Source organism: Pseudopipra pipra, chromosome 7 (assembly GCF_036250125.1).
Source record: "Pseudopipra pipra isolate bDixPip1 chromosome 7, bDixPip1.hap1, whole genome shotgun sequence".
Classification (NCBI taxonomy): domain Eukaryota; kingdom Metazoa; phylum Chordata; class Aves; order Passeriformes; family Pipridae; genus Pseudopipra; species Pseudopipra pipra.
The window spans coordinates 19,246,244-19,265,050 of record NC_087555.1 but is presented as its reverse complement, the minus strand read 5'-3'; the positions used below and the strand labels follow the sequence as shown (position 1 = coordinate 19,265,050).

General features: G+C 35.5%; 1 protein-coding gene across 1 annotated transcript in view; it reads left to right on the top strand.

Moving 5' to 3' along the window:
- The window catches only part of GAD1 (glutamate decarboxylase 1), a 32,102-nt gene extending 17,082 nt beyond the window's left edge, over positions 1-15,020 (top strand). Inside the window, exons 7-17 of the mRNA XM_064660870.1 lie at positions 42-154; positions 1,567-1,682; positions 1,785-1,864; positions 2,069-2,123; positions 3,196-3,312; positions 3,472-3,536; positions 6,715-6,793; positions 8,401-8,550; positions 8,794-8,901; positions 9,601-9,690; positions 11,293-15,020. Of these exons, the coding sequence (XP_064516940.1) occupies positions 42-154; positions 1,567-1,682; positions 1,785-1,864; positions 2,069-2,123; positions 3,196-3,312; positions 3,472-3,536; positions 6,715-6,793; positions 8,401-8,550; positions 8,794-8,901; positions 9,601-9,690; positions 11,293-11,466 (1,147 nt within the window). The 3' untranslated portion in view covers positions 11,467-15,020. The remainder of the gene's footprint in view (positions 1-41; positions 155-1,566; positions 1,683-1,784; positions 1,865-2,068; positions 2,124-3,195; positions 3,313-3,471; positions 3,537-6,714; positions 6,794-8,400; positions 8,551-8,793; positions 8,902-9,600; positions 9,691-11,292) is intronic.
- Positions 15,021-18,807: the final 3,787 nt, after the last annotated feature.

The window sequence follows — 18,807 nt, the reverse complement described above, 5'->3', positions numbered from 1 at the left end:
ATCTGATTTTGTTTGTTTATTTATTTAATTTATCCATGCAGGTTTACCTATGAAATTGCCCCTGTTTTTGTCCTCATGGAACAAATAACACTTCGAAAGATGAGAGAGATTATTGGATGGTCAAGTAAAGATGGTGATGGAATATTCTCACCTGGTGAGTTTTTCTTCTCTGTTTTTATGGTTTGACTAAAACTTCAAAAGGTAAAATAAACATAAACTGTGTCGGAATATCCAGACTATCTGCAACACAAAGCAATGAGTCAGTTATTTAGAAGTAGGAATGTTTTGTTTAAACATCCCACAGAAAAGCTGGGGAAAAAATTATCTCAGAATATGGCTACATATTATGGCTGGTCAACATTTTAAGACTTGATTAGGAGTGCTGGTACATAGTTGGGCATTTAAACAGCCCTTTTGCGTGCTTCATTTCTGGAGGTGCTGAGCAATCACAGTTCTTGCTGACCAATAGTTCTTGAAAATCATGTGCTGACTTCTTTGGTGGACAGTGAGGATTTGGGCTCACAGTCAGGAAAAGGCTGTGGTGTCACTTTCTGGGACATATTGTCTGGGATATAAACTGACTGGATTTACAAGTATGATTCCAGTATAAAGACCAAGATAAAGTGTCTTCCCATGAAAGTGACATAAAGGCAGTGAGCAGTGACAGAAATGACTGATGATAAGCCATGTGGAAGTCCTGAGCCAATATGTGGACAACATGGGCACCCAGCAGAATTCCATTTTCTGGGTTTGGCATGAGGGGACACCATCCTGTTGCAGAGGATAAAGGACAACACCACCTCCATTTGAAACAGCCCACATAAAGTCTAGGAATGCACACTTGCTTGATGTCCAGTCCTATCTGCTAGAAAAATACAGATCTTTCTCACTGTTCTCATCAGTAAGAAATATTAGAAGGTGATGTTGTCCTAGACTTATGGATGAGATTGATCTTCCTAAAGCTTGAGATCTGCATCAAAGAACTGACCTAATTGTCCAGGGCTCTTTTTAATAGCAAGCCAAGAGAAATAAGTGTTTTCTCTCAATTCAAATTCTCCAAAAGTAAGTGTCAAAATACATTAGCTGAATTGTAGCCTGTGAAATGCCTTTCCCATAACTGACCCTAAGGAAGTTTACAATAACTAGCTCAGCTGTAGAAATGTACCTTTAAGCCACTACTTCTATGTCTACAGTAAGATGGGATATATCCATCCAATATGTGACGTTTCTCCAGCCTCACACAAGTTGATAAGTTCCTGTTGTTCTTGCTAACAAGAAGTTAGCATGCAAAAGCTGCACAATGAAAGCTGAACTTTTTCGGAATGTGTTAGAAAATGTTAGCAATTGAAAGAGATGAAAAATAGGAAATTCTGACTATCACTATGACTTTCCAGAGGGTCTGTCCTGTGCTATTTAGACAGATGCCTGTGCATTTCAGAAATATACTTCTTCATAGTTCACTGCCACTTTCACTGCATTATGCAAATGAGACTTGTATGTCTTTGGTATAATATGCATTTTTTTCATTATCATGATTTTATTATTCATTCATTTATTCATTCACAGGAGGAGCTATCTCCAACATGTACAGCATAATGGCTGCACGTTACAAGTATTTCCCTGAAGTCAAAACCAAAGGCATGGCTGCAGTCCCTAAGCTGGTTCTCTTTACCTCAGAGCATGTGAGCTTAATACACTGCTAATTCTTAATTTATTGTTGTATGTTGTTAAAATACTTCATCATTAAACCACCATCCCGTTTAATGTTCATATGTTTGCTGCAGAGTCACTACTCAATAAAGAAAGCTGGAGCTGCACTTGGATTTGGAACAGACAATGTGATTTTGATAAAATGCAATGAAAGGTAGGGTGAATGCTAAGGGTTTGATAGATTAAATGTGCTCATCTGTTAAATTTTTTGTATTGTGTTTAAGGACTGATTCAGTACAGTGTGTCAAGTTACTAATGGCCTGTTGAGAAAATCCTATTAAAGTATTTCAGCTGTAGGTAGTATTTCCGTATGCATTCTTTAATTTTCTTTGTCTTTCTGTTTCTATGATAATTACAGAGGCAAAATAATACCAGCTGATTTGGAGGCAAAAATTCTGGAAGCAAAACAAAAGGTTTGTGCTCTTAAAAATTAGTCCTTAAATGCTTGGCCTAGTAAAATTACACCTTCCTTTGAAGCCTGAGGGCTGACATTAAAGAACACATTATAATGAGATATAAATGTCATCATAATATTTTCAGATGCTTAATTATACATTCATGTATTGTTTAGCGAATTATCTATATGTCTTGCTAAGGTTTCCATTTTCTGTTTAAAAACAAAGTATTTTTAACTCTTGAACCACATCCATATTTCATGACTTTAAAAAATAACTTTCTGTGGAAATATATGGAAAAAAGCATGAGAACATGAAACTAAAGCTACTTTTGTCCAAAATTTAAAGTTTAGCCAAAACCATAAAAAATTTTATAGAACTCCAAAAAAATCATATAGATTTCATGTGTGAGGCTGCAGGGTTGGTAAATATAGCCAGTAAGCTTAATTTTTTGATGCATTAATTATTATTTCTTGAATCATTGCAGTGAAAAATCCATTAATTTTGTACAAAGCAACCGAAGTTAGAGCAATCTAGATTATTAATTTTTTATTTCTTGACTTCCTTACATTTGAGTACTCTATGAAATTGGAGTTCACATTTATTTCATTTAAGTCAAAATTGTCTTTCTTTCATCTGATAGTTCCACATTTATTGCTTTTGTTTTGGATTCCTTTGTTCTGTTTATTAGTTGATAAGGACTAAAGGAACAATTTCAGGCCTTCAAATCGCAACTTACAGATCACATTTAATTAATTTTCCCTTATACTGCTGTAAAAGTCACAACTTTACTTGGCTATTGCTAGTCTTTTAACATCGTTTGAATCTCCTCACTGAAAAAGATTAGACAAAATAATATTCTTTATCTTCTAACTAGTTAATTTTGTGAAGATACAATACAATAAACACAGAGTTTGTTCTTACCATGTATATGATTAGTTAGTTTCTACTGTAGCTTATGTGTACCTTTCACGTGGGAAGAAAAACTCTTTTAAGGCTGGAAAATAACAAAGTTTCTGATATTATTTTCCCTTTTTTTTTTCCTGAAAGAGGTTGGCATTTATATTTAATATTTTTATTTTTATTGTAGGGATACGTTCCTCTTTTTGTAAATGCAACTGCAGGCACAACAGTATATGGAGCCTTTGATCCAATACAGGAGATTGCAGATATATGTGAAAAATACAACCTCTGGCTCCATGTAGATGTAAGTAACTAAAAAAGTGCTGCTATTCAGGCAAAAAAGGATTTTTTTTTACATGTGTTTTTTCTTGAATTAAAATATTTATTACTAGATTCTGATTAATCTTAAATATGTTGAGCTTTTTCAAAAAAATGAGTCTTCTCTTTTTTCTGTCTCTTCCAGGCTGCCTGGGGAGGTGGACTCTTAATGTCCCGAAAGCATCGTCATAAATTGAATGGAATAGAAAGGTACTACATGGTGCTTATTTGTAATACTGTTATGCAAGTACCTTCATAAGGTACATGACACTTCACAAATTCATGAAAATATTAATTTGCTACATTAAGGAATTTAAATTAAACAAAAGTGAGACAAACAGGAAAGGTTTAGACTGTGAAGATTGAAACAATACTACAGAAGAAAACAGTGATGTACCATTGTGTGAAAGGTAAGTTTTCAGCTGATTTGAAGGGGGACAAGGATATTACTTGGCAAAAAGAAAGGGAAATTGTTCTATGCATATCTTTGAAGGGATCATAAGCCTGGGAAAGGATGAAGAAGGATTTGAGGAAAAAATGAAGTGGGAGAACTAGACAATCTCTGAAATGTAGGGCTTTGAGAATAGCAGTGATAAATGAGGAATCCAGGGAAGGTGTTTGAGCGTGGATACTCATGATGGGAAGCCATGACATGGTGGGAATTTGTAAAGGTTCTCTCCTGAAAGATGTTTGCAGTTTTTTCAGAAAATAATGAGTATTTTCTGCCTGAAAATGAGTGTTCTGTAAATGAAAGGTTTTTTATATATATATATTTATATATATACAAACAAAAATACTTCTTTTTTTTTAAATACAACAATGAGAGGAACACAGGGAGACTGAATTAGTAGAAATTTTTAGGGGCATGTTTCAGTACCTATAAAGCTGGAAAAGACTAGGATAGCTGATACTTTTCTGCTGTGCTAGGGAGAAGACTGAGGTCATTTACAGGGAGGCTAGAAAGGGTCACTGATACTCACCATGTTTGAGAGCACAGGGGCCTGTGAGTTACATGAAACAAGCAGGAAACTCTTGTAGAGGCCAGAGTGAAGTCTGCAGAAAAGAGCACACAGGTGTCCCCAAGTACATAAGCCAGATTATCAAGATGCCCACTGAGACCAGAAGCCAATCTTTAATAGATAATTGACTGAACCCAATTTAAAGAGACAAAGCATTTGTGTTGGTAGTGATGGCAGAGTGAAAGTATGACTCTCTCACTGGCCCTTACAATTCAGACTCAGTAGTCATTCCAGGTGTAGCCTTTGGCACAGTTGTTCCCATATGGAGTGATGACAAGCCTGTAGAAGATACTGTGTTTATAACCCCATGGGTGTCTCTAGCTTTCCTCTGAAACTGCTCTATCATGAAATGCTGCCCATCTGAATAGAAATCAGAAAAGCAATGAAGAACCAGAAACTTGTTTTCCATCATTGCAGTTATCAGACTCCAGGGAATCAAAAAATATTTGAAGCAAGCTCTACCCATGTACTCTTAAATTAGCACCAAATTGCTTCCTTGAGTCAACTGTACTGAATGTGAGCACCACATAAAGATGTAAAATGAGTACAGTGAGTAAGGCTCTTCCTTAGGGAAAACAACCTTTCCTGGTGTTGGACATCTCAGACAGTAAGTGAAGAATAAATACAATGTAAGGAATTGTGTACAGAAGGACTGGCAGCAAAACCATGCAGACCCTTCTGTCACAGGGATGGCAGGGTGTGGTGTGGCAGGAGTACTCTGAAGTAGCAGAATCCTATCAACCTCTGCCCAGTCCAATTTGCTAGTCACTCATGGCAACATGTCTAGTATAAGGCCAGCATTGTGAAATAATTTTCTTAAGGTACAGAGGTTTGGTCATAGGAGTTTGGCACACCTCTTTTGACCTGAGGTCAACCCAGAGGTGCTAATTAAGGCTTTAATTTTAAGTAAATAGAGAAGGCAGCAGGCCATGATGCGTGAAATTATTTCTTTCCTAGTCAGTTATACGGATCTTCAAACACGGGATGGGGCCCACGTGTACTGTGTAATTGCCTGTCATGAGCCCCAGCTGGGGTCTGTTGCTAACATTCAGGTCTTACTTGGCCTGCTTGCAGACATTGGCATGAAGGACTGGCATGCTGCCATGGTACAGAGCTGGGATTGCCTGTGGTAGGATAGCCTCTGGCTGGCTGGCTGCACCGAGGAGAGTGACATCTTCATGTTAAAATAAACCTAATGCTCCTTGCGAAGAGTGACTTAAAACTGTCTTTGTTTGGAACCCTGAACGTTAAATAAATGTGCTAAACTGAAGACATGGTGTTTTTAAAATGGAAATCAGCTGTTAGATAAATTCATGTTTCTTGATTACTCTATCTGAACTATTGGTGAAGTTTTTTGAAAGATAAGTGCCTCCTAAGTCTGAGCTATGTATCTGCTGGTTTGCACCACATAAGCAGGAGATTTTAGAGGGATGGTGAGCTGCCCAGGTACAGCACAGCCTGCAATGTTCTTTTGACCGAGGGGTGCTGCAGTTTAACCTAGTGCAGACAGAGGTTGGAATCATATCTAGAAATTAATGGTCCTCGTACTGGGGTGAAGATATCATTGTGTTGCTCAAAATGGAGGAACTGTGGTTATATCTGTGTCCTCTGAGAGCAAGGTGTAGAAGAGGAGGAAATACCTTTTAATTTTCTTTCAACCACATTGTAAGAATACATGAATAGTCTGTGAAATACCATTATGTGATTTCCTTCTGTGGAAAATGCAGTGAATCAAGGGGACATTTGGTAATTAATTACTTAGGGCAAAGAGGTCAATGAATGTGCAATGTTGGCGCATTTATTTTAGCATCATCATTAAGCCGTCTAGGGTAGTATGTTAAAAATACAGAACATCTCTTGTGTTTGACTAGTAAAATTAGGGGATCTTGGGTTGGAGAGTGTCTTTTCATTTGCTTGTTAGTTTTCCAGCAGCTGTTCAACAAAGGACTGTGTTCTCCCAGAATCCATATTAGTCCCTTAATTCTCTGACATCCCCGCTTTCCCCATCAGTACCTTGAAATGAGAGAACACATCAAACTGGTTTTGTTATTTTTGTTAGTCCTATTTCTAGAAGTGGAGTCTTCTGGGGGAGATGTTACTGTATCAGCTAATAATCTGATACTAATTAGCTGATATTAGTAATAATATAAACTAATCACAAGTCTGACATTGCAATGTTAATGCAAAAAAATTCCTTTCCTGGACAGCATAGCTGGGAAAGAAGACACTTGAGACAGTAATAACCTCCATACTGATATCATCATGGTCAAAACTCCATATATTTCCAGCTGAAAGCAGAAAACAAAGGTGACTGCTTCAGGTTAAGTTTCTGAATTCCAGACCTATCTGAATGTGTAATTTTTTTGCAGAGCCAACTCAGTCACTTGGAATCCACACAAGATGATGGGAGTGTTGTTACAATGTTCTGCCATTCTTGTCCGGGAGAAGGTCTGCCTTATATTTAATAATTAAACATTTAAAAAAAAAAAGAAAAGTAAATACCAAGCCCTACTTTTTCATAGGGTATTGCAAAATCCATTTAATTTCAAAACTTTATTTGGAAGGAATAATTGTGTGGATTTACATCGTGTTTAGGAAGTTGTTTTATCTTTCCTGGGTTTTGGGGGCTTTTTTTGGTTAAAGCTGTAGGCAATATGGATCAGATCTTTAGCTGTTGGGTCTTCGCTTATTCTAATAATAATAATAGAGCCACACTAATATACTTCATCTGAGCACCTGCCCTGCTGTTTCTACGATATACTGAACATACACCTTTGGTCTCAGTACTTAGTAACAGTCTAAACTTATTAAATAAAACCCAACTTTTTTACCTTACACAGTGGTTTAAAAGTTTCTCAGTTCTGTTGAAAAGAAAGCATGCTGCTTTTATTATGACTCTCTCTATATTTTTAGGGCTTTCATCTAGATTCGTTGTTGTCATCAATGAAAGCAAAACCAGTGTCTTATTTCTCTTAAGCAATAAGTATTTTCCTTAGACGATAAAAAAAAGAAGTCATATTATCTGTGGATAGGACTAATTATACTGTTTACTAATCTCTGGCATGTCAATTGCTACTAGAAGAGTTTAGTTGAAGAAGTCATCCCTGTGTATAGAACTAGGATGGAAGAGTTGTGAGTTCCAGCCCTAGGTCTGCCATTGCTCTTCCAGTCGATCCATCTCTAAAGTGAAGATTGCAGCACTTATTTCCCTCTATAAAACACATCTATTGGAGAGAAGCACTAGCCTTTGTTTAGTGGCATGCATGCTTATTGTGGTAGCTATTGCAGGATTTTGGCAAGAGTTTTTGTCTTATATGAGAATTTTGATAGGTGTTTTTGTATTTATCAGACAAACTGGTGTTCTTTGAGCTTCCTCCAGAAAACACCAATAAACCCTAAAGGAGATGCAAACCATTTTAGAAATGTCATATGTGTAAGATTTCTGTGAAACATACAGGAATTTGCTCCTCTGTGTTTCCTTCAGCAATTTTTACCAGTAATCTATAGATTTCTATTGGTCTGTGAGCCATATTTATTTGTAAGCAAAGAATGTCTGATTTAGGTAATTTGTACCTATATTTGTCACTTGTGTTAAGTGTCATAAAGCTAGACAATATACAAAGTTGAAACCTTCAATTCAGTTTTTTCATTTCATTTTGTCTGTCTGTTGCACTGAGAGACCACAGCTGTATTCTAGTGTGTAATTTAACAAATTAGAAATTTAAGTGTTAAGAACATAGCCTTTGAAGTGCACAAAGCTAATATCACAAACTGAGTATCCAAAGTAATCTGAGAATGTTTTTAATCTGAGGTGTGGGTGTGTAGGCATGTAAAACCATATGATCTTTCAGGGACATCTAAGAGAATCACCTTAGCCTATGAAATTATTTTTATGGCTCGAGTTTACAAAACAAAGTCAGTATGTTATAATATGTCCCATTAAAGAACAATTCTTCTGTTTAAGTTTGAAATACTTTTTTATACATTATTGATGTACACAGTTTCTTATGTACATATGCTATGTAAGTCATATAAGTACATGTTTTTCATTACAGGGTATACTTCAAGGCTGCAATCAAATGTGTGCAGGCTACCTCTTCCAGCCAGACAAACAGTATGATGTTTCCTATGACACTGGAGATAAGGCAATACAGTGTGGTAGACATGTGGACATTTTCAAATTCTGGTTGATGTGGAAAGCAAAGGTAAATAACAAAAGTTTATCTCAAAAACCAGAAATGTATTTATTTAATTTATAAGTCTCAAGTGGAGGTCACATTTAGTCACTTTTGTGGTATTGATTAACTGTATTTTTAAATTACAAGAAATAATACTGCTAAATGTTTTCTGACTGAAAGTATTTAAAAGTGAAGCCTATCTGAAAAGATGATTGCTTCAGAAGAGAAAAAATAACCATATGATTAATGCTTTCTTTCTTTTTTAAACAGGGTACAGTAGGATTCGAAAATCAGATCAACAAATGCTTGGAGCTGGCAGAATATCTCTACACTAAAATCAAAAACAGAGAAGAATTTGAGATGGTTTTTGAAGGGGAGGTAAGTTTTCTTTTATGTATGTAGGAGGCAAATCTGGATGGAATTTCAAAAACAGTCTTCACACTTCTCACAGTTCGTCAAGCCAGCTATGTAAAACTGCTCTTATTTCCTAAAGAACTACATGACTATTGGCATCTGGGCATTTTTTTGGCTAAATGCATGTGGTTTTGTACCACAAATGTCAGTTTTATCTCCTCCTCTTCTGCTAAGGACTTCTCAGGTTAGAGCATGAAGTACCTTAATACAATCTACTCATGCTGAGATTCCACATTGTTACATACATAACCGAGAATCTGCTCTTTTGCTGTATGTTCTGTTGCTAGTGTCACTGCATAAACCCTTGGTTGATAGAATACACTACATCTCTACATTTGCTAAGAAAAGGAAAATTGAGTTGCTTCTGTTGTGATCCTGGAAAATAGTTCCTCATGAAACTGCATGAAGGTGAAAAGCATTTGCACTTCATTAACGCCCTAAATATTGTAAGTAGGACAATGTATAGGGAATATAACACAACAGATGCAAGCAGCGGAACTGCAATCCATTTCTTTCAGTTTAACATGCAGAACTGAGAAAGTCAATACTATATTTTGTCTTTCATGCCTGTGCTAAAATACACTACTGATGAGCCTTTAGCATTGGATTGACCTGTATTGTTGGTTTTTTTTCAATTGATCATGTGTTTGGTTCTTTTTGCAGCCAGAGCATACAAATGTATGTTTTTGGTATATTCCTCCAAGTCTCAGGGGCATGCCAGACTCTGATGAGAGAAGAGAAAAGTTACACAGGGTATGTGTCTTTTGCTAAATATAAAAATATAACCTACTCTTTCAACCCAAAGTAGTCTATTTATTAAAAATAATATATCTGTGTGTGGGCAAATATTACAAATGCTGAGATATCAGTTCTCCATTGTTCATCATGACCTTGATATTTGCTCACTTCTGTCTCCTATTTATACTGAGGCTGAGGTCATGTTTTCTCTATAGAACCAGGTACAGAACATGCTCAGTTATTCTTTGATCTGTATCACTTCTGTGCTCGCAAGTGTTACAAATCTTCAAAAAGCAGCTAGGCCTGAAGACATTGCAGTCTTGTTTGGATAGGACAGCATACCAGCAAGAGAAACAGAAGGGTAGATATTTAAAAATGCTTGGACAAGTAAAGCACATGGAAACCTGTAAGTCCTCCTCAGGTCTTTATCTGGATTTTAAATGACAATGCATTAATGCATTTCAGTGAAAATTAATACCCTTTGGAGGGCTTTGTTATAAATGTATTAGAAGAAGTGAAAGAGGGAAGCGAAGGCATCATAAAAGCATCACCAGGAAAAGTATCCTGTTACTTAGGTCTTGAGGGAAGCAAAATACATTAATTTTTTAGTAGTATTTTAGACAGACAGAAGTGAAATGAAGTACATTCAGGAGACAAAAGAATAATTTTATAGGTATCAGAAGTAATTGCTCTTTTGTGTATGTGTTAGGGAAGGGAGAAAAATGGGCAAACCTGGGAGGTTTTGTAGAGGATTTTAAATCTGTACCACACTGGGGAAAGAGAACAGAAGAGAATAGAAATTCCTGGGTCAGCCCAATGGCATGTAAGATAAAAAAGTTGCCAAAAAACCCAGAGAATAGAGGAAGATTGAGGTAAAAGGTATGAAGTGGCAAGAGGGATAAAATATTTGACTTGACCCTGTTAAGTGTTAGAGGACATCATAAAGTTTCCTATAAAACAGCAAAACAGCTGATCTTGGCTGGCAGAGAGTAGAGCAGGAGAAAGAAGGTCTGGATGGAAAAACTGGGCTTAGAAAATACCAAGTATTAAGACTGTCAGAACATTGTTCCTTGTAACTTAAAGCGAGGAAGTGAGATTGTGGTAAATGCAAAGTACTGCAAAACTACTGGAAGGTTTCCATGGCTTATGTTAGTAGAAAATATTCTTTATGATATAGATCTTGTTGAAAAATTTCTACTGTTGTCCCCTTCACACAAATTGCTTTGAGAATACTCATAATATCCATTACCTTCAAAAAGGTCTGGAGTAGGTTTTCATACAGAGGCAGAAAACATTTCTTCGTAACAAAATCTTTAGCACAAAGAAACGAGATGTGTACATTTAATAGATAAAATTATTACATAGTGAATAGTCTAAGATGTTATTAGTCTGTTAATCAAAAAGATGGATATTATTCTTGTCAATTTTCCTTTAAATATCCAATCCTACATATTTAGTTTATCAAGCTTTTTCTGTTACAGATGTTTTTAATAAAAATTAGTGCCTTTTTTGGCAGCCAGTTTATTTTTTTCTGAATTAAGAAATGCTGTGACATACAAAGAAAAAATAAATTTTTCTTTTTTCTTTCTCTCTCTTTTTTTTTTTTCAATGATAAAGGTGGCACCGAAAATCAAGGCACTGATGATGGAGTCAGGTACTACCATGGTTGGATATCAGCCTCAGGGCGATAAAGTCAACTTCTTCCGAATGGTCATCTCCAACCCAGCAGCAACTAAGTCTGACATTGACTTCCTCATTGAGGAAATAGAGAGGTTGGGGCAGGAGCTGTAGTACAGTGGTTTAATTATTTATTTCTCTAATTCACTGTTTTCCAGCACTGGCTATTTTTTTAACCCAGTTCTGCAGAACACGTTTTAAGGAAATTCTCTTTCTGTAAATTCCCAATCTCCTAAGACATACTTAAACGAAACACCGATAGGCTACTGAAATATATATGTATTGGTAGATCACATTACTGAGGGAAAATGTATTATCTTGAAGTTGAAGTACTATTGACTCTTACATTGGTCTTGTTTATTGTAGTCAGCAGGAAATTAATAAGTACTAAAATAGCAAATTAAGAACTCTGCACAGTATATATGTACAGTATAAATAAATATATATAATTATATATATACATACATATATAAAAAAAGTGGTTATAAGCTTAGATCTAAGCCACAGCATGTTTTCCACTTTAAGAGAATTAACTTTTCCTTCAACAACTATTTATGTGGATAATGTGCTACAGGTTTTTCTGCCAGACAGAAATAGGCATATAGAAACATTTCTAAAATGTAGATTCTTAGGAGCTAAAGAAAATGTATAACAGTATTAAATCTTATTGTTGGTGCTTTTCTCACGTACAAAACAGCAATCTCTGACAGCACCTTTGAGTAAGATAGTTGTATTTGCCCTTTAGTGTCAAATCAGGGGATAATAGTAGCAGAGTCATTGTAACAGGTATATTATTGCTGTATTTTTAGAGGTCAATTTGTGTAGATTGTGTACATTATTGTTAAATGAATTTGTGTAAAAGGATTTAAATGTAATAGTTTTACAGCAAGATAACTGTTGAACTGTAGGTATCTGAAATATTTGCTTATTTATATGCAGAGATTTACCATGCTGAAGAGTTGTCTTGTATTTTCTTCCATTTGTAATGTAACCTATTTATATATTATTGAGGTTCTAAATAATGTTTATGGTATTTCAGTGTCTTTGTGAGCCAAAGAAAAAATACAAAAATATTAGTTGACACTCATTTAAATCCTAGTGCCCTTAAAATAATATCTTACAGATAATTTTACTGAAGATAAGGAATTCTAACATTGTGTATAGACTGTCAAATTATGAAATCCCTTTAATCTACTAGAAATATTAGAATTTTCAGTTTTATTTATTGTAATGTCAGTGTTCTGAATGCTTTTCTAGTGAATATTGGTTGCTAACCAAGGCCCCTGTTTTTGAGTTTTATTTCAGGACTGATCTCTATGACCATTTTAACTGAATTTGGTGGGACTTTTAGCCAGCATCATTCTTTTATTGAAATGGAATTTACTGTCTGTTTGGAACTTATAAGACCCCAAAATAATGTCAGTATCTTTGACTACAGCTAGCTTGTCCCAACACCTCCAATTGGCTAGGCTTTTCAAATTATAGAGACCAGATTCATCAGCAGCTTGTTCAATTTTAATCACTAGATAATCAATACTACCGAGTGGAAAAGTCCATACTGGAAGCAGAGTAATGGAACAAAATGGAGATTCAATAATTCTCTGTCTACTGAGTTACTGTCATGGTGATAAATGGAATATGCTAATTTCAAGTGTTTTCATACATGATTCTGTGGCTATCTTCTATGCAAGCCAGTAATTAATTGCTTTTTCTCCCACCCCTCCACCTCAGTAACAAAATTAAATTATTTTACTAATGTTCAATGAAATGCAGTCATGCTATGCAGTCTTCACAGCCTCTCTGGCCCCATCAGTCCTGTGGAAGGACAGCTACAGCCAGGAGAGATTTCCATCCTGCAGGTCCCACTGGTTGTCTTCTGAGGATCCTGTCTCACGTTTTTGGCTGTGTTAGCACAGAGAGAAGAAGCTGTTATGGTAAATGCTGTATCGTATAGCACAGCCTTTCTAGCTTTTCGTAGGACTATTGCTTATTCCTCTTCCATAACCTTCTGCAAAATCTTTTCTTGAAATTGAGTTGAATCTAAGAATTATTATAAGTTTTTCACTGTCTTTTAGATTCATGAGTATGACTTTCAAAATAGTATCTACATTGTTCTTTTTATGTCATTGAACCCTAGTAACCTTACTGGTACAGTATTTCTTTCATTAGGTTATTTTCCTCAAGACAATGTAGTTGGTCTCTTGCCTTCTTGATCGTTAACCTCAATATTCCTCAATTATAACCCTATTATCTGACCTCTGTATTCAATACTTAATATTTCTTGATGTAAACATCCATGTTGCATGACCTGAGGCCTGCAGTAGAGAAGTAGTCAGCAAGAACATTGACCTCAGCAGTTAGGAAACTTCCGTAACAGTAAATGCCATTCTTTATAGCTACCAGATATTCATCAAAACTAGATGATCTCTCATTACAGCAGTTTTTAGAGTACAGCAGAAATACATCACATTTTGATTTACAGACTTCTGCCTGAAATCTGGTCTCTGTCACAGTTTTATGTTGTTCAAAAGGCAGCTACAGAAGACCTTGAACAGTTCTGCGATGTAATCAGAAATAGATCTAGAGCTCTTCAGTACATATATAATGTTTTGCTCACTAAAATTTCTGCTTCTTCGTTTAATGGAGTATCTTGTGTTTTGAAGGTCAAAAATCAGAGGTTCTGCCTATTGCTCTTGATGGTTTGCAGCTAGGTGGGAATAATGGAGCTCCTCCTGCCTGTTTTGGAAGTGAGACAGTTAATGAAGAGGTATTTTCTCCAAAGACAAGGGACTTAAATTTATCTTCCTACTCTCTGCATTTTATCTTGCCTTTCTGCAGTGTTGTGTCCTGACACAGGTGACCACAATTAGATTTTTTAGAAAGCTTTTAATTCTAATATCAGATTCTGGAGAGTACCATGTTCCACAGGCACTGGGCTCATATTAATTAGTGACTTGGTGAGCTGATTTAGCAGAGCAGTTATAGTCAGTGAGAAAACTCATCTGTTTTCTTCTTAGTAGGTAATTTCCATCTGAGTAATATACCACAGCTTCTCAGACTAAAGTTTACCTGGAATTTTCCTGCTTTTTAATCCGTACACTATTGACCGTGAGAGATCAGGATGTATGGATATACAGAAGTATTGACTAATTCAAAGCATTGCAATTCCAGGTGAGTAACTTTGTTTTTCTGAGGTTTAAAGTATACTCTAAGGTAGCAATTTTGCCTTTAAAAATCACGTGGACATCACCATAAATTTGTGTGGGTGAATTCAGATCAAATAAACAATAGGCAAGACCTTAGCTGAACGTGTAGCTGCAGTGCTTATTAACTCATGTAATTTTGGAAAAGACTGACCATTGGATAAAAATGAACAGCAGCTGTTGATTTTGAATGAGAAAAGTTCTGATTGTGTAATTAAAGGTAGTTTTTAGAGAAGATAGTTAAATTATGTCATTCACAGCAGATTAACAGAACCAGGGGCCTTGGGAATAACCCAGGATTTTAAAATAATTGTTGACTTAGATCATACTCTGTTTTTTGAATGGTGACAAATATGAAGAGATTTTTTAAACGGAATCTCTGTTTTGTGGTTTAAGAAATGTTAGTTATAAAGAAGTTATGCAATGCACTTTTAATTTTTCAATAAAAGTTGATCTTAAAACTGACTAATTTGTCTCATATAATTTTTGTGAGCTCTTTTGTTTCCTTAAGAATATGAGACAAAAGCCACACAACATTATCCCTCACATTAAAGATATTAAGGCAAATGCTTACTATTTAATTTTAATTGTGAATTGAATGTGAGCTTATACCAACACAGACTGAGGAAGAGCCACAAGCACAGAACCTTGGTCAGTTTGAACAGCACTATTGAGACATTAGTACTGTGTATAACATGAAAATGGTGATCAAAAATCATGGATTCTAGACCATATTTTGGGTAACCTGCCATTCTCTTACGTGAGATAAAATATTTTTAATTATTTTTTTGTATACCAAATATATTGAAAAATAAGAGTACATTTTGAATTCATAAAATTATAATTTTTTTATTATATAGACAAATTCTGATTAATTGGTGCTTTATGCAGTATCCACAGAACTGTCATTGATTTTTACAGTATGTAACAAATTTGATTTTGATTGCTTTAGAGTTGGATGAGCATCCCTCCTGTAGCATGAGTTTTTTTAAGAAAATTTTTCTTTCCAAGTTAAAAATTTTAAGTAGCAAATGATTCATGAAGAAAATACATGCTGCAAAGAAACTTATTAAGTCAATTAGTGTAGCATGCAAATGGTATAATGTAAAGCACTAAAAATCGTGGAAGATGGTTGTGTTGTGTGAGCATTAAGGAATGTTCAGGTTACGCACAGACTGTTCAATAAAGTGGTAGGACCAAACAAGAGTTTTTGTAGTTAGGTACAGCTCACTGTGATCAACAGAATTACACCTGTCTGAATTTCTCCAGTAGGGTTTTATAACTTGCAAATTGTGACAATTATGCTTAGGGTGATGATACATGAATTGGGAGTACTGCTTGCTCAAGAACAGCAACTGAGCTAGTGAAGAGATGAGAAGACACAAGCATTCCATGAAAGCAAAGGTTAAAAGGAAGGATGGCTGCATAATATGGAAGCATTTGTGTTTCATTAGGTCATTTGAAAGAATCAGACTTCTGAACAAAGCAAAATTAAAATTTTGGTTAGAAGAGAAGATGCAAGCAGAAGTTTTTAAGTAGACCTGGTAAAGGAAGAAAAAAGTTTTGGTTCTCTGTTTTAATAGATCTATCTACTGAGGAAAAATGGTGCATTGTTCAGTAATGATGATAACAGAAAAGTCTGAAGATAAAGTATTACAGACCTTGATTTATTTCTGCTGTTTATAAGGTAATCTGTTCAGCATCTGAATGTATTTATTTCAGATAAGTGTACTTTGTATGTGTATTTGTGAGTGTATTTATATTTCTTGATATAAATCAGAAGAACATGTGTATGCATTTACATACTCAGTGTGTGTCAGATGTTTGCACGATGTTGACTGTTTTGTGTAGCTTTTTTCAGGACATCTGCAAAGATTCTTGAAATATAACATTAAACAACTATACCATGAAGAAAATAGTATTTTCCCTTACCTTTGAAAGTATGTGTGTGTGTTGTATATTTATATGAATGATTAAATCTCTATCATGTGAAGTCCTTAAATTATATACCTTTTAACAGGACAGCAGTCTGGTTTATCTAAGAACAATTGTTTGAGATAGGAACTACTCAAGAAAAATCTTGGCCTTGTTTTATGTGGAAAGGTGTTGTGTCATGACAGTGTGACCAAAAAATATGTAAGATCAATGCAGGTGGTAGGAAATGGAGAAAAACTAAGTTTAACATCAATAAAGCTTAGAAAAAATGTCACTACAAGTAAAATCAACAAATGTAAATACAATTACTTTAATTTAGATGTACAGAAGCCTATCATCTGTGACCACTATGAAAGCTGTTCTGAAGTAGTGTCTGCTTGGTCTGACATTGAGAGTTTTGATTATGCTGGTGTATAAATCAAGCATATTGGCCTTCCAAAAAATAGAAACTCAAATGCTAACTTTAAACTGGACAGGTGAAACTGTCTCTAAAAAAGCAAAGTGAGAAAAGGTATAAGACATTTCTCATTGTGTCATTTTGGTTGGTGCTCTTTATATCACCTAAAGACTGCACGTATTATAAATTACATTCACTATTTAACATATTGCCTTATTAGGACTTTCCATGGGCCTCAGCAAAAAAGGTCGTTAATCTCAATTAAGCGTCTTCCTTTTCTTATGGGAAGGTTTCCTGCAGGGTAACACTTCCATTTGTTCTTGTGGGCATAGGGCCAGTCTTACCACTAGATTGTAAGTGATAAAGTCTTTATTTCCATTGCTTTGAAGTTTTCTACGGTTCCTTGTTGCACTGTCCAGCTATGAGCATCCTCTGAAGATGAGGCCCTTATTGACCGTCTCTTTCAGGTAATTCACTCTCCTGCCACATGCACAGCTCTGACAATCACTAAACACACTAACACACCTCTTGATTATCTAAAGGAGTGCAGCTTCACTGGGCGGTGGAGTGAGACCTCCATACGCTGGATTTAACAGTGCTGAACCAAAGAACCATGGGTTTGATTACTGCAGGATTTCCCATTTCTGGGAAAAAAATGACTTTAACTAATTCATTGTAACTGCTGCCAGTAGGTATGTTGCTGCAATAACTTGGTGTGTTCACTTATCTCAGTCGCACTTCAAATGTATATTACTTTTACCTGACTATGTTATGTTTCAGGGGTATTATATTTCTTTATACTGTTTTGCATCATCATGGCTCTTCAATTATTCTACATATTTTTCAAGAAGAGGTATGGGTTTTTTTTCACACTACAAAAGAATCAAGTTTAGTTTCCCTGCTGTAAACACTCCATATCAGCGAGCAGTTGTTGCTGTTTTTACTCAGTCATAGCGAATGTAATTGTTCTGTAGGCATAAATTAAATACCAGTTTTATCTTATAGTATAATGCAATGCATATTCTCTTGTCTTTCCAAGCATATGAGGCCTGTCTTTTTGCAAGATATGATGTGAAGTCCCAGATTGCTAATTGTGACCTGGCTCCCTGGCAGTGAGAACTGTAATTGCCATCAGACAGTTCCCTCTGCTTTCTGAAGTGAGTTCATGCAGGCTGATTGCAGCATTAGAGCTCCTATTGCAGTTCAAAGGAAATCTAACAAAATTTCTTCCTTTTGAATACATCAACATTACTCTAAAGAAAGCTACTAGGCCAGTAATTGCTACAATTTTCCTTTCCCAAAAGCCTAGGGGTTTTTTTCCTCCCAGAAATTCTGTGACTGCAATGTAAATAATTATGCTTAGCTATTGTTGAATGACTTAAGAACTCATGTTAATTTTCTATATATAATGCTGCTATAATTGTACAATTACTGCTGTACTGGAAGCAGGCCAGAGGTGGAATAGAGGTTCTCAGGGGAGTTTGAAGTCTCTCTCATTTACACTGTAGCTCAGACCAGAGCTGTTTCCATTAAGCTGGCAAAGTGGCCAAAAGAAAGAATTGAAATCACTGCATTATATTATAGAGACTTGGTTGGATTCTCAGAAAAATGAACATGCCTTGAATTTACAACGGGAACACCTCTTCCCCTCATCTTTTAGCAAAGACATGTAATTAAAAGAGCTTTGATAAAGGGCCCTTACTTGGGACCATGTCCTCATTTTATGCAGTGAACTACTAATTTGTCTGTCTACCTACCCAGATAATTTCTAAATGAGCATAATTCGTATACAAACATACACCTCTATGCTTGTAACAACTAATTATTCTTCAATTACAGGACATCCACAAAATTTTAGAAGTAAATAATGCTTTGTATATCCATCTTCCCAGCGTTGCATTTCTCATCCTTCTAATCAAT